The 16,670-nt window shown below is 38.7% G+C and overlaps 1 protein-coding gene across 7 annotated transcripts in view; it reads left to right on the forward strand.

The window, feature by feature from the left end:
• The first annotated feature begins 836 nt into the window (after positions 1-836).
• Positions 837-16,670, forward strand: part of CCDC172 (coiled-coil domain containing 172) — a 61,923-nt gene continuing 46,089 nt past the window's right edge. The window contains exons 1-3 of one of the 7 annotated variants that reach the window (XM_055560554.1): positions 837-1,184; positions 1,662-1,775; positions 1,947-2,032. In XM_055560554.1, the coding sequence (XP_055416529.1) occupies positions 1,136-1,184; positions 1,662-1,775; positions 1,947-2,032 (249 nt within the window). In that variant the 5' untranslated portion in view covers positions 837-1,135. Of the gene's footprint in view, positions 1,228-1,259; positions 1,515-1,541; positions 1,561-1,630; positions 1,776-1,946; positions 2,033-16,670 lie in introns of those variants that run through there. The other 6 variants (XM_055560547.1, XM_055560548.1, XM_055560549.1 and 3 more) reach the window with 6 other exon arrangements.

Below are 16,670 nucleotides of genomic sequence, written 5' to 3' on the forward strand. Positions count from 1 at the left end.
ATGATGGAAGATTATGAAGTTCTAAAAATGTATTAATAAAAGAGTTTTCAATGAAATGGTAAAATGCTTTTGCTGTAATAAGAAGGAAAAAGAGCAGAATCCGAAATCAAATTCATGGCCTCTGATCTCAGAGCTTGCTCTGCTACATACTAGATGTGCAATCTTGGCAAAATACTTAACTTCTGTGCCTCAGTTTCCTCAACTATGCTCTGAAGGTAATAGTAAAAATCATCTCAAAAGGGCTTACAGTGTTCAGAATAGTACCTGGCAAATACTCAACAGATAATAACTATTATTATTACTTATTCACCAAGCATTTGTAAAGAAAAAATGCAAATGCAAGGTGAGGAATTACCTGAAGGGCAATAACCAAAACATTATTAACATTTGCTTCTGAATGATATATTTATGGGAAATTATTTTCTACTTCATTACACTTTTTAGTATGTGTTTTTTATAATAAAGTTTAAAAATTAAGTTTTTGCATACAAGTCTTGAAAAAAGGTTAACATTTATAACCAATTATGCTATAGCATTATTGAAATTTTAATTAAGTTTATTATACAAATGATGTGACAGAATTTACATTTAGCATTTTTTACTTAATATTAAATACATTTCATTAAAGTTTAGCCACTTTGAATTTAACATTTAGACAGAAAGTCAAATGTTTATTATAATCTTAATATTTTGACCTACTGAAACTAAAAATACTTTATTTTTTAATATAAAAATCCCATACCAAAGTCCCAAAGGTGCCTTTCATGTTTAAGCTTTAATTAGCAACCACTTTGGTCTCCGACACATATTACGCAGATATTGAAGTGTTAATATTACCGCAGCTTGATTACAAAAGGCAGTGATTAATTTAAAAGCAGACAAAAAAGATATGCCCTGATTACAAAGGAATGATTAAGGCGAATGTCAGACATTGTACATTTATAGCAGTCTTTCCCATCGTCAAATGATAAGACTTTGCAAAAGTTTATATTTAGAATCACAGGTACTTTGTACTTTATTATAAGACTGGGTTTGTGCCTTGGAGACAGATCACTCCAACTCCCAGGACGACCTGAAGACTGCTGGAGGCCACATTGCCAGAGCGGAACCAAGCAAAACAACTGAACGCCGCGTAATGGGCCCAACGAGACACCGTAGGCTCAGTTCCCAGAGAGCCCCGCGAGGTGAGGCCTTCTGCTAGGTCTGCAGCCCACTATATTGTTGCAAGTACGTATTTTGCTGAGAGAGTGCTTTGAGGACTTTCTATTTGAGACTGGGCGTTGCGGAGCAGGGAAATGAGAGGCAAAGCCCGAGCCCAGAAAGGGCTGCTGTCCAAACTGCTCCAAAGCTCAAGCCTCGGTGACTCCATTTTTTTTCCCCACCCCCAACGAGAACGAAAAAGAACCCCGCACAGGGGCCAAGGCCTTGTCTGAGGGGAGCTGTGCTCAGCCAGAGGAACAAGGCAGTTTGAGACAAGTCACAGGAGAAACGAAGGCGCACGGAAGGGAAAAAAAGTCTGTCCAACTTGAGGCCCTGGAGCCTTGGGCCTCACCTCACCCCGTAGGGGCCCCGTCCCTGTCGGGCGGGGGGCGGGGGAAAGACAGGAATCAGGCTTCTTTCTGCTTTCCAGGATCCTCAGACTCGGTTATAAAATATTTTAGGGACGAAGACGGGAGCGGCAGGAGCGCGGCCTGAGATGAGTCTGGAGTCTTTGTTCCAGCACATCATATTCTCCGAGCACCAGGCAGAGGAGAGTCGCCGCCTGATGCGGGAAGGTCAGGGACTCTGCTGTTTGAGTTGGGGGCTTGGAGCCGGAGGGAAGGCCAGGGGCAGTGGGCAGGGTAGTGAGGGGTCGGGGAAAGACAGCCAAAAGGTGTCTTATCACAGGCCCCAGAATAGGGACTCCAGAGAGATGGACGTGTTTAAGCATTTAATTTTTATTACAGTAAGGTCGGAAATAAGCAGATGTCGTGAGAAAATTAAGAAAGCAGCAGAGCAGCTGAATAAAGAGAAAATCCAGTTGGAATCTAAGGTATTGACATGCAGAACTTGCTCATTATCACTTTAAAAGGTGTTTTTATTTGACTTTTTGAGGATTTGGTACTATTGAACTAGGTGTCCTTCCATGTGGTGGTTATGATAAAGAATCCTCCGGCCAGTGCAGGAGACCCACGAGATGCAGGTTGGATCCCTTGGTGGGGAAGATCCCTTCCAGGAGGAAATGGCAACCTACTCCAGTATTCTTGCCTGGAGAATCCCATGGACAGAGGAGCCCGGTGGGCTACAGTCCATGGGGTCACAAAGAATCGGACATGTATGAGCATGTACAAAGACACACAGACTCACACAGACTCACACACAAACACACGCACCCACCCACCATCATGAAGCATGCTACTATGTTAGTGAGTGTTCCATGCTGTCTGGTAATATTTTAAGTTCTGAATCTGGTGACACCTTCCACCCTAACATGAATTTGTCCTATAGAAACCAATGTAAGTCATGAAGAATTCATTGTCCGTGTTGTGGAATGGTTAACGTTTCAAAAGAGCATAATGCCATTGCAAAAAGAATGATTCAGTTAAGTAGTTGGTGTGGGAAATAAGTTTAGAAGAATAAATAAATTAAGAAGTGTGTTGTGTTGATGAAACAATTGAATGTAACTTTCAAAGGAATCTCTACCTTTTTTTATTATAATGACTTTCTTTTTTTCACATTTTATTTTAATTGGAAGATAATTGCTTTACAATATTGTATTGGCCTCTACCATACATTAACATGATTCAGCCACGGGTACAAATATGTCCCCTCCCTCTGGAACCCTCCTTGCATCTTACCATTTATTTTTCAGTTTTCTGCCACATTTTGGACATGTCTTTCATCCAGAGGAATCATTTTTTTTCCTCTAGCATTTCAGTCTTTTCTGCAGCATTTGTAAAGTTCTGTTATATTACACAGAAACAAAGGAATCTGATGATATCTTGAAAGTGGATTTTGAAATGTGGATAGAATTTTGGAGAGGCGGAGTGAAATATAATAGTAAGAGAAAAGTATTTGATGCAGGGGGGAATATGAACAAAAGGGAGGCATAGGCAAAGCATTTGTGGCGAGAAATCTCTCAAAGCAGGGGTTGATGCCTGGGAATAGGAAGAAACCATTGCAGGATTTTGATTAGGGAATGGTGTGATAAAAGTGGGTTTTGGAAGATCTCTCTGAGCTCTGGGAGGATGGGAACTAAGCACATCATCCAAATAGGTCACCCATAGCCTTGCTATGAGTGGAGGGTAGACAGCCATACAAAAATATTTATCCAGCTCCTAAAGATAAATTATGTGAGCAGTGTGCAATGGGAAATCTGTTTGACGAAGTCTGTTTGCTAAAATAAGTCAAATAGGCTTAACACTGTGAGAAATTTCCAGTTGTCTTTTTGGATAAAATAATCATAGATTCTTTCTCCACCTCTCAAGCTTCTTCAGTTCTTCCTTTCTTGTTCAAACACCACCCGAAAGCCCTCCCTTGTACATCTTGGAAAGATTGTTTTTATTGTAGCATTTGGGATATCACTTTATCATTAAACAGAGCATACTTGTATTTGTGTTTGTATCCCTCATTCTTTTGTGGGCAGTGTATTTGGAATTTTTTTCTTAACCATCTTTTATTCCCACAGCCTGTATTCCATAACACACAGTATACATTAGTGTTTTGAATGAAAGAGTATTAAAGGGAGATAATAGGGAGAGTTCAGTTCAGTCGCCCAGTTATATCTGACTCTTTGCGACCCCATGGACTGCAGCACGCCAGGTTTCCCTGTCCATCACCAAATCCCGGAGCTTGCTCAAACTCATGTCCATCGAGTCGGTGATGCCATCCAACCATCTCATCCTCTGTCAGCCCCTTCTCCTCCTGCCTTCGATCTTTCCCAGCGTCAGGGTCTTTTCCAGTGAGTCAATTCTTGGCATCAAATGTCCAAAGTATTGGAGTTTCAGCTTCAGCATCAGTCCTTCTAATGAATATTCAGGAAGTACTGTCTTTTAAAACAGAATTTGGAAATATGGTTCAGTGAGACCTTAGGTCCTATTTTGCCTGTGAGTAGTAGATAAACCAACTGCTAAAAATAATTCTAAAAGCTGATGGCATGGGCGAAGTTTTGAGAATGTCATGGTGGAGCTTAATTTCCTCTTTAAAAAGAATTAAGATACTTTCAGAATTGTTAACTAGAAGCTAATACAAGTAATAGGCAAAACATATGCAATTAAGTAATGCATAGCTAACACTTATTGCACACTTACTGTATTTTGGGCACTGTTCTAGATGCTTCCCTCGTATTAACTCTTTTAATCCTGCTGGGAATACTGTGATGAGGCACCATCATTAATTCCCCTTTTTGGGGGAGGAAAAAGAGAGGTTAAATGACTTGTTCATGGTATATAATTTAAAAACAAATGGCAATAATGAAAGTAGTAATTGAGTAATGACAGTGTATTTTATTAAAACATTTTTTAAAGCTCATCTTAAACTTTTTTATTCATGGAATTCATGTATAATAGGGTCTGAAGCTTTTGCATCTAGTCTAGGGCAGTATTTTTAGAAGGATAGTGATGTAAGTTTTTGTGCAAATGTGTATTTCCTGGATTGGCGAAAATATTGATCTGGCAGATAACAAATGTTAAGAAAAAAAAAGGTTTATTCTTGAATATCTTTAGAAAATAGTAGGTTTACTCTTTGTAATATTTTCTCAGTTAAAAGCCTATTTTGCTGAAAATGGAAATGTAGTTTGTTGATATATACACATACATAAAAAGCTGATTCAAATAGTTTTATTTGAGAGAAGAAAGAGCAAATCCCTAGCATTGCTTGGAAACATTTGCTGAAATTACTAATTAATATAGGCTCATGAATGCACATTGCTTTTTAATCAGCTCATATATGTGGGTAATAATACAATTGCTTTTACTAATACAATTAACATATGTGGTTCACAGTTCATACAGTACTAATTTATAGCTGAAATAATTTGATTTATTATATAGTCAACATGGGGGGGGTGTGTGTGTGTATATATAAAGATCTTTAAAGTGGAACCACAATTACAATGTAAATGACGAATGAGAAGAACTGAAGAAGTAATCATAAATTGATTTCTTGTTTCTTTATTCTCAGAGTTAATTATATGTCTGCCAATAACAATGAAAATATATTTACTTGCATATTTGACTTGGCATTTATTGACCAATTTATCAAGTAGAAGCAGCATAAGGAGAAACTAGAACATAATTTGAATAGGCCAAGTGCTTGAGCTATTTGCACAGTGATACATTCAGAAAGTATTTTGGGCATTTATTTTGGAAGTTGCTTGTGGTCAAAAAATGAATTCAGGAAGTATAGTATTTATATTTTTCTGTTCTGTAAAACCCAAGTAGCATGTAATTAGAACCTGAATGATAGCATTTGCCTTTCAGGGCTCAATGAGTACTTTAAAATATATGGTTGCAAAAGTCTCAGATTATGTAGTATGAGTACTTTGTGAATTGGAGAACTATGATATGCCTGGTTAGGTTTGGTAATGTGAAAACAGAAAGACAAGAACATGCTCTGGATTTGTGTTAATGCTTACCAATACCTATAGCTTCTGATCATCAAGGAAAGGTTTTATAATATTGATGACAGGAAAAATCAAAATTAGGGACTCTAGGACATTTGTTGTTTTTTTTAAGCATCTGAAAGAGTTTTTCTTTTAAAAATAGTAGTATATGGTTAAAATTGGGACATTTTAATCTTTAGAAACATATTACAAAAAACCTAACATAAATCCATCCTCCCTCAAGAGGAAGTAAATGGAGGAAAATCTGAGGCAGTTTTACTTTTTTCTTCTTCCAGTTTTAATCTGTTACATAAACATCATAACACTAATGAAATAATATTTCATGAATTTTTAAAAGAAAATGGTAGTGAAATAAACAAGTAACTTAAGATGGCTTCATTTACTTCTTTACTTCAGAATGTATGCTTTCATTTTTTTTCAATTGATAAAAATTATGAACTCTCCTAGAACAACAGGCAGAGTCTTAATCTGTTAGGACTGATGCTAAGGCTGAAACTCCAATACTTTGGCCACCTGATGCAAAGAACTGACTCATTGGAAAAAACCCTGATGCTGGGAAAGATTGAAGGCAGGAGAAGAAGGGGATGACAGAGGATGAGATGATTGGATGGCATCACCGACTCAATGGACATGAGTTTGAGCAAGCTCTGGGAGTTGGTGATGGACAAGGAAGCCTGGCATGCTGCAGTCCATGGGATCGCAGAGAGTCTGACACAACTGAGTGACTGAACTGAACTCTATTACCTAATTAGGGAAAGAACAAATCACAAATTATTATTTATAATACTGAAGCTGTGTAATTAAGATTTTTCCCCTTTTTAAGAAGTTTAATCAAAAATTTATATACTACTTATGTTTCATTTTATTGTTGATGAAAAGTTGCTTAAAACATAGATAAAAGAAAGGCATTTCTTTTCTCCAATTAACATTTGTTTAAATAACAATACATTTGAATTATTTAATCTTAATTTTGAAAAATAAAGTTCAAATTCTCCTTCCCATAGTTTAATATATACCTGTAGCTGTGTTAATCGTGACCAAGACACTTCTGAGGGTTCAGTTCAGTTCAGTGACTCAGTCGTGTCCGACTCTTTACGACCCCATGAATCGCAGCACGCCAGGCTTCCCTGTCCATCACCAACTCCTGGAGTTTACCCACACATGTCCATCAAGTCGGTGATGCCATCCAGCCATCTCATCCTCTGTCGACCCCTTCTTCTGCCCCCAATCCCTCCCAGCATCAGGGTCTTTTCCAGTGAGTCAACTCTTCGCAAGCTTCAGCTTAAGCATCAGTCCTTCCAGTGAACACCCAGGACTGATCTCCTTTAGGATGGACTGGTTGGATCTCCTTGCAGTCCAAGGGACTCTAAAGAGTCTTCTCCAGCACCACAGTTGAAAAAGATCAATTCTTCAGCGCTTTTGAGGGTAGTTATACTTAATTGCTTTTAATCTCTGACCTTTCCACATGAAATTACAAAGTTCTCTTGTCTTAAACATGTATAGCTGATTTTTTAAAGTTGTCATAGAAGTTTAGGTGTATTTCCCCTTTTTTATTCACCTTGGTCAGTTGTATAAGTCCATGTCCTTCTTGGAGCAGGGTATGGCAACTCACTCCAGTATTCTTGCCTGGAGAATCCCATGGATAGAGGAGCCTGGCGGGCTACAGTCCATGGGGGTCACTGAATCTGGAGTCTCTTGTATGAAAAATAATTTTTCTTTCACATCCAAGGTACCTCATAATTGATGGTTTGATGGATATTCTCTTCACTCCCCAGTGCTGCTTCTAGGACATTATTTCTCTACTTGCTTGTGGTGGTTAATCCTGTATTCTAGACTCTGCCAACTTTCCTCCCTGCTCTTTTCCGTCATTTTACTTACTCAGTGGGTAATCTCCCTTGTTCTTTAGAATTTGGCACCTGGCTGTCAGGCTTCCACTCTATCTCAGCTCTTGCCAGCATCTTGTATGATGTCATTGTCTATGTACTCTTCAGCTACCTTCCTGACCTGTTGGTTCTTTGGTCTCCACATGTTCAGTGACCTTATTCTTCATTCTATCTCAGCTACCTATTTCCAGAATTATAGGAATGGCTATAATTGGATGAGCCATTATATAAAATGGCTATATAAATGGCTATAATATAAAATGGCTGAGTTGATTATTTACTACTATGCCAACACTCAGGAAATTCTAGGAGACATTTGATCCAATATATATATACATGGATGTTGGCTTTAGTCTCAGCTGAGACCTCCACACTGCCTGGAAAACTGCTGCATTTCTCTTTCTCACTCTCTGCAGTGACTGTTGTAAACCTTTTACTCTCGTGTATTTTGTCCTTCTTCTGAACTGCTTAACTGTCATGATAACTTTGCTTTGTGATAAAAAAACAAGCTATAAAAGTTACATAAGCATGATACCATTTAAAAACACACAGACCAAATAATGCATCTTGTAAGGGATTTATATGTATATAGTGAAATTATAATGCCATACATAGGAATGATAATAGCACATCAACTTAGTGATTATCTCTGATGGGAGTAGAAGATAAATGTAATCAGGGAAGGATAAACAGGGTATTTCAGCTGTATCTATAATGTTTTATTTCTTAAGCTGGGTAACATAACTGTGAGATTAAAAAATAAAGATATGTCTTAAAAGTTGCAGAGCGGTGGCTTTTAGTCCATTCAAAAGGTTGTGCAACCATCACTATCTGAGCCCAGAATATTTTCATCACCCCAAAAAGAAACTGTACCCATATCAGTCACTCCTTCCCATATTAGTCACTCCTTCATCTCCCTCAAACCTCATGAGCTCTCGGTCACCACTAGTCTACTTTCTGTGTCTGGACATTTCATGTAAGTGTAATCATACAATAATGGCCTTTTATGGCTGTCTTCTTTCACTTAGCATGTTTTCAGGATTCATCCATGTTATAGCATGTGTCTGTACTTGATTCTTTTTCATGGCTGAATAATATTCCATCATATGGATGCACTTTGTTTATCCATTCATCAGTTGATGGACATTGGGTTATTTCCACATTTTAGCTATTGTGAGTAATGGTGCTGTGAACATTTGTGTACAAGTTTTTGTACGAACATTACATTTCTGTTCTCTTGGGTATTCCACCTAGGAGTAGAATTTCTTGGTCATATGGTTAATTATAGGTTTAACTTTTTGAGGAAATACCAAGTTTTCTGTAGTGGCAGTATTACATTGCCACCAGGAATATATGAAGGTTCCAGTTTTTCTATATACTCACCATCACTTGCTTTCTTGGAATTTTTGGTTTGTTTGATAGCCATCTTAGGGGCTGGGAGGTGGTAGTTCATTGTGGTTTGTATTTCCAGTTTCCTAATGAGATTAATATTGAACATTTTCTCAGGTGCTTATTGGCCATTTTGCAAATCTATTTTCTAGATGGCCTACTTAATTAATAGTCATATAATTGGTTGCAGTTCTTTTATGGGAGGGTCTTGTCTCTGAGAAGTAGTAATCTGTCTCTATATTAATATAACTGAAATGATTTTATTTCTAAATGAAGTAAAATATTATTACATATAACATTTGTTGGACTCCTTTTTCTCAGCTTTGTTTTCATGATCTTAAGAAAATCTGAGTAATATTTCATGGTAATAGCAGTATAGAGCAAACCATATAACAGTATGCCAGATAGCCTTTCTATTTGCAAATGCGTATAAATCACAAACGTTGCACATTTCCTGGCTTGGATCCATGAAGTAGAGAATCTACTGCATTGTTTCTAATTGTTAAATCTACTAGTGTGCTTCTATTCCTTTTTTAAAAAGAGCTGCTGCTAAGTCACTTCAGTTGTGTCCAACTCTGTGCGACTCCAGAGACGGCAGCCCACCAGGCTCCCCCGTCCCTGGGATCCTGCAGGCAAGAACACTGGAGTGGGTTGCCATTTCCTTCTCCAATGCATGAAAGTGAAAAAGGAAAGGGAAGTCGCTCAGTCGTATCCGACTCTTAGCGACCCCATGGACTGCAGCCCACCAGGCTCCTCCGCCCATGGGATTTTTCCAGGCAAGAGTACTGGAGTGGGGTGCCATCGTCTTCTCCCATTAAAAAGAGCTACTCTAAATAAATTGTTTACCCTGAAATGTTAGAAGCATTTTAAACAGGAAAGAAAAGAAATACTTCCTTTCCAGGAACTGAGACAATGAGCTTCTAATTAAAGACAGTAAGTTTGTGGCTCAGTATGCAGAAAGCATGAGATTAACATTGAGTTTGCTAGCCTCCTAAGAATATACAGCACAAAAGAATACCTCTTAAAAAGTTTACCTTTTGATTTGTGATTTCCTGGAAAATCAATTAGCTATGCTCTTCACTTCTGTTATTCATTCACTCAACAAACATTCATTGAACAACTCTTAAATGAAAAGCAAAGGAGAAAAGGAAAAATATAAGCATCTGAATGCAGAGTTCCAAAGAATAGCAAGAAGAGATAAGAAAGCCTTCCTCAGCGATCAATGCAAAGAAATAGAGGAAAACAACAGAATGGGAAAGACTAGAGAGCTCTTCAAGAAAATTAGAGATACCAAGGGAACATTTCATGCAAAGATGGGCTCGATAAAGGACAGAAATGTTATGGACCTAACAGAAGCAGAAGATATTAAGAAGAGATGGCAAGAATACACAGAAGAACTATACAAAAAAGATCTTCACGACCCAGATAATCACGATGGTGTGATCACTGACCTAGAGCCAGACATCCTGGAATGTGAAGTCAAGTGGGCCTTAGAAAGCATCACTACGAACAAAGCTAGTGGAGGTGATGGAATTCCAGTTGAGCTATTCCAAATCCTGAAAGATGATGCCATGAAAGTGCTGCACTCAATATGCCAGCAAATTTGGAAAACTCAGCAGTGGCCACAGGACTGGAAATGGTCAGTTTTCATTCCAATCCCAAAGAAAGGCAATGCCAAAGAATGCTCAAACTACCGCACAATTGCACTCATCTCACACGCTAGTAAAGTAATGCTCAAAATTCTCCAAGCCAGGCTTCAGCAATATGTGAACCATGAATTTCCTGATGTTCAAGCTGGTTTTAGAAAAGGCAGAGGAACCAGAGATCAAATTGCCAACATCCGCTGGATCATGGAAAAAGCAAGAGAGTTCCAGAAAAGCATCTATTGCTGCTTTATTGACTATGCCAAAGCCTTTGACTGTGTGGATCACAACAAACTGTGGAAAATTCTGAAAGAGATGAGAATACCAGACCACCTGACCTGCCTCTTGAGAAGTTTGTATGCAGGTCAGGAAGCAACAGTTAGAACTGGACATGGAACAACAGACTGGTTCCAAATAGGAAAAGGAGTATGTCAAGGTTGTATATTGTCACCCTGCTTATTTAACTTATATGCAGAGTACATCATGAGAAATGCTGGGCTGGAAGAAGCACAAGCTGGAATCAAGATTGCCGGGAGAAATATCAATAACCTCAGATATGCAGATGACACCACCCGTATAGCAGAAAGGGAAGAAGAACTCAAAAGCCTCTTGATAAAAGTGAAAGTGGAGAGTGAAAAAGTTGGCTTAAAGCTCAACATTCAGAAAACTAAGACCATGGCATCCGGTCCCACCACTTCATGGGAAATAGATGGGGAAACAGTGGAAACGGTGTCAGACTTTATTTTTCGGGGCTCCAAAATCACTGCAGATGGTGATTGCAGCCATGAAATTAAAAGACGCTTACTCCTTGGAAGGAAAGTTATGACCAACCTAGATAGCATATTCAAAAGCAGACATGACATTGCCAACAAAGGTCCGTCTAGTCAAGGCTATGGTTTTTCCTGTGGTCATGTATGGATGTGAAAATTGGACTGTGAAGAAGGCTGAGCGCGGAAGAATTGATGCTTTTGAACTGTGGTGTTGGAGAAGACTCTTGAGAGTCCCTTGGACTGCAAGGAGATCCAGCCAGTCCATTCTGAAAGAGATCAGCCCTGGGATTTCTTTGGAGGGAATGATGCTGAAGCTGAAACTCCAGTACTTTGGCCACCTCATGCGAAGAGTTGACTCATTGGAAAAGACTCTGATGCTGGGAGGGATTGGGGGCAGGAGGAGAAGGGGACGACAGAGGATGAGATGGCTGGATGGCATCACTGACTCGATGGGCATGAGTCTGAGTGAACTCTGGAGTTTGTGATGGACAGGGAGGCCTGATGTGCTGCAGTTCATGGGGTCGCAAAGAGTCGGACATGACTGAGCGACTGAACTGAACTGAACTGAACTAAATGATACCAAGAGTAATTGGCAAATAAATTATGTAACAAACTTCTGCCTTAAATAGAGGGTTGACATTAAGCAACTTCAACTATAGAAACCTAACTGTAAATTCAAAATTCTTGATGTTCTCGCTTTTTAAAAATTCTGTAATTACTTTAAATTTTCTGTGTAGTTCTCTAAAGCAAGCCTTATAATGTTTGTCATGAATTCTTTTCTAAAATGGGGAACTAGAATAATTCACCAGATATTTTAATGTAGCACTGGCATTTTCTAGTAGCTTACCACTAGAGATAATCTGATTTTCTAGGGTGTGTACCTTTGCAGTGGGTTTTTAAATTCTTGATTGAAAGAATATTTTTGAATGTACCAGCCGTTCTTTGACCTCAGGGCCTTTGCACTTGGTGTCTTCTCTGCTTGAAATGCTTCTCTCAGCTATTGGTGTTTTATACACACTTCTTTTAGCTCTCTCCCAGTAAGGAGGCCAACCACTCTATGAGAATGTGAGACTTTCAGTTCTCACGTTGGAACAGTCACATGTAAATCTTGATGGTTGGTTACCTTACCTCTCAGCTTAGTTGGCACTTTAGAGCAGTGGGTCTCAAAGTGTGATCTATGATCCATTGTTGTTCTGTCGCTCAGTTGTGTCCAGCTCTTTGTGACCGCATGGACTACAGTACTCCAGGCCTCCCTGTCTTTCACTGTCTCTTGGTGTTTGCTCAGACTAACGTCCATTGAGTTAGTGATGCCATCCAATCATCTCATCCTCTGTTGCCCCCTTCTTCTCCTGCCCTCTATCTTTCTCAGCAGCAGGGTCTTTTCCAGTGAGTCAGCTCTTCGAATCAGGTGGCCAGAATACTGGAGCTTCAGCTTCAGCATCAGTCTTTCCAAAGACTATTCAGGGTTGATTTCCTTTAGGATTGACAGGTTTGATCTCTTTGCTGTCCAAGGAACTCTATGCCATACCACAGTTTGAAAGCATCAGTTCTGTGATCTACAGGAAGAATTTTGTGAGGTCAAACTATTTTCTTAATAATATAAAGCTATTATTTGTCATTTGCACTGTTCTGATATGTACATTGATAGTCAAAGGCAAATATTGGCACCTCAGAACAAATTAAGGCAGTGGCAACAAGCTTTAGTAGTCATTGTACTATTCACTGCCACACGCTCACAGTGAGAAAGCAAAACCCACCAATTTCACTGTATGCCCTTGATGAAAGTGTAAAAAATATTGTTTTGAAACTAACCATTCTGTGTATGTATTTTTAATATTGTGTGGGATGAAATGGGAAGTTCACATAAAGTACTTCGATATTCTGAAGTACAATGATTGTCTCACAGGAGAGTATTTATATGATTGAGTTTCAATATGAACTAACTGTTCTTTTTCTGGAGCATCCTTTTTACTTGAATAATTGACAGATAAGTGTAGTTATTTAAACTTGAGTATTTGGCATAATTTTCTCAAAAATGAATGAAATGACCCTGACATGTCAAGGCAAATATTATTATTTTGCCAGTGATAATATTCAGCCTTTCACACAAAAATTACAATGTTGGAAGACTCAGATTTGTCACTATATGTGCAGTTTACGTGTCAGTCTGTGTTCACTGTATGTGTCACTATTTGTCGCTACATGTACAGTTTCCCAGTACATAAAGATTTTTCTGAGTTAGTAGGTGATGTTAATAAATGTTAGTTTTTAATATTGCATTATGGAGTGTATCAACTTTTGGAGGACCTGAATAATTCAGTGAAGGAATGTTTTTGAAATGACCAGCACATAGTTTTAATTGTACACGGATAGAAGATCCACTCAAAGCACAAAATAGACCAGTGGTTTTTATTGTAACAGGATGAAAAATTTATTGAAATGGTTTCAGATCCCACATTGCAACTAACCATTAAGGAACTACCACTCATTAAGTTCCTGAAGAATATGGCATAATTATTCAGTTAGGGTATTAAAATACTCCTCTCATTTCCAGCTCTACATCTGTGTGAGGCTAGATTTTCTTCATATACTTCAACCAAGAAACAGTGCAAGAGATTGGATACAGAAGCAGATATAAGAATTCAGCTGTCTTCTGTTAAGCCAGACTTAGAAGAGATTTGCAAAAATGTAAATGCAATGCTTCTTACTTCATTTTGCTTTGGAAAATGTTATTTTTATAAAAATACATTTATTTTAATATACAACAAATTTATTATTATTCCTAAGTGAATTAAATATTTTCAAAGTTTCTCAGTTTTAATCTTTGATACTGAAAATATTTATAGATACAACTCACAAAAATAATTAAATAAAAATCCTCAATAATTTTTTAAGGCTATAAAATCTTAAAGACCAGAAGTCATAAGATCAAAAAGTTTGACCCTCCCCTAAGTCCATATATAAAATAACATATAAACCATATATAAACCTCATGCCATCTCTCTCTCTTTCCTGGCTTCTGCTTTATTTTTCTTTGTAGCTCTTAATTTCTTTTGACGTATTTTTATATTGATCTGTTTACCATTTATCTTTTCTTGTGCTGCATGTGTACTAAGGCGCTACAGTCCTGTCCAACTCTGTGTGACCTTATGAACTGTAGCCTGCCAGGATCCTCTGTCCATGGGATTCTCCAGGCAAAAATATTGGAGTGTGTTGCCATGCCCTCATCCAGGGGATCATCCCGGCCCAGGGATCAAACCTGCGTCTGTTATGTGTCCTGCTTTGGCAGGTGGGCTCTTTACAACTAGCACCACTTGTGAAGCCCTTGTTAATGTAATGCGAAGCCCTTGTGCATGTAAACTTCACACGGAATACATATTCATCTGTTTTGTTTACTACTGTTACTCTTACTATCTAGAACAGTGCCTGAATTACAGTAGGTGTTACATATTATTGAGTGAATAAATTAACTTTTTTTCTCTTAGAATTCACTGTTTCTCTTTGCTCTTCTGTGAATTCTGCTTGTGACATCTGTTGACGTTTTCACATGGTGGTACATTTTTTTATGAGCCTTAAAATTTTTTATTGTGAACTTACCTTTAGCAGGACTTTCCTTTCTTGGGAGTCCTACCTAGTCTTGATAAAAAAAGATGTTCCTAAGGAGCAGTTTCAGCCCTGCTGCCAGAACTATGCAGAGTTCATTTGTTCAGGATGAATTTTCATGTTAATTTTTGGGCTCAGTATTTCTGCACTGCCTGGCTAGGAGACATTTGAATCTCACACCCATGAACAATTCAAGTGTGGGTTTGGGGGTTCTAGGGTATGATTCTTTTTCTATTCATGGATCAACAGAGGCAGCTCACTTTGCTGCTGCATCTCTAAACTGGTGGTGGAGTTTTCTTACTCCACGTGCATAGCCAGCATAGGCACTTTTTTTTTTTGCAAAGAACAAAAGTCTGATAGTGTTGAAGTCATTATACTTACTCCTCTGCCTTATTTCCAGACTGAGAGGTAGTCTCAGTCAGCAATTTCCTGTAGGTATTTTTAAAAAGTGACATATGGTTAATTTATGATGTTGTGTTAGTTTCAAGTGTATAGCAAAGTGATTCTATTGCATATATATAATACATATATGTATATAACACGTGTTATCCATATATGTATCAGTTCAGTTCAGTTGTTAGTTGTGTCTCTTTGCTACCCCACGAACTGCAGCACACCAGGCCTCCCTGTCCATCACCAACTCCTGGAATTTGCTCAGACTCATGTCCATCGAGTTGGTAATGCCATCCAGGCATCTCATCCTCTGTCATCATCCCCTTCTCCTCCTGCCTTCAGTTTTTCCCAGCATCAGAGTCTTTTCCACTGAGTCAGTTCTTCACATCAGGTGGCCAAAGTAGCATCAGCCCTTCCAATAAATATTCAGGACGGATTTCCTTTAGGATTGACTGGTTGGATCTCCTTGCAGTTCAAGGGACTCTCAAGACTCTTCTCCAACACCACAGTTCAAAAACATCAATTCTTCCATGCTCAGCTTTGTTGATGGTCAAACTCTCACATCCGTACATGACTAGTGGAAAATTCATAGCTTTGACTAGATAGGCCCTTGGTGATAAAGTAATCTCTCTGCCTTTTAATATGCTATCTAGTTTGGTCTAGGGCTTCCCTCATAGCTTAGTCAGTAAAGAATCTGCCTGCAATGCAGGAGACCTAGGTTCAATTCCTGGGTCGGAAAGATCCCGTGGAGAAGGAAATGGCAAACCACTCCAGTATTCTTGCTTGGAGAATCCTATGGACAGAGGAGCCTGGCAGGCTGCAGTCCATGGGGGTCACAAGAGGTGGACACAAATTAAAGACTAAAGAGAGAGAGGATGGTCATAGCTTTTCTTCCAAGGAGCAAGTGTCTTTTAATTTCATGGTTGCAGTCACCATCTGCAGTGATTTTGGAGCCCAAAAAGATAAAGTCTGTCCCTGTTTCCATTGTTTCTCTGTTTGCCATGAAGTGATGGGACCAGATGCCATGGTCTTACTTTTTTGAATGTTGAGTTTTAAGCCAGGTTTTTCACTCTTCTCTTTCACTTTCATCAAAAGGCTCTTTAGTTCCTCTTTGCTTTCTGCCATAATGGTGGTGTCATCTGCAAATCTGAGGTTATTGATATTTCTCCCACCAATCTTGATTCCAACTTGTGCTTCATTCAGCCTGGCATTTTGCATGATGTACTCTACATATAAGTTAAATAAGCAGTTTGACAGTATACAGCCTTGACATACACCTTTCCCAAGTTCGAACCAGTCTGTTGTTCCATGTCCAGTTCTAACTGTTGCTTCCTGACCTGCATACAGGTTTCTCAAGAGGCAGGTCAGGTGGTCTGGTATTCCCATC

The sequence above is a fragment of the Bubalus kerabau genome, chromosome 22 (genome assembly GCF_029407905.1).
Source record: "Bubalus kerabau isolate K-KA32 ecotype Philippines breed swamp buffalo chromosome 22, PCC_UOA_SB_1v2, whole genome shotgun sequence".
Classification (NCBI taxonomy): domain Eukaryota; kingdom Metazoa; phylum Chordata; class Mammalia; order Artiodactyla; family Bovidae; genus Bubalus; species Bubalus kerabau.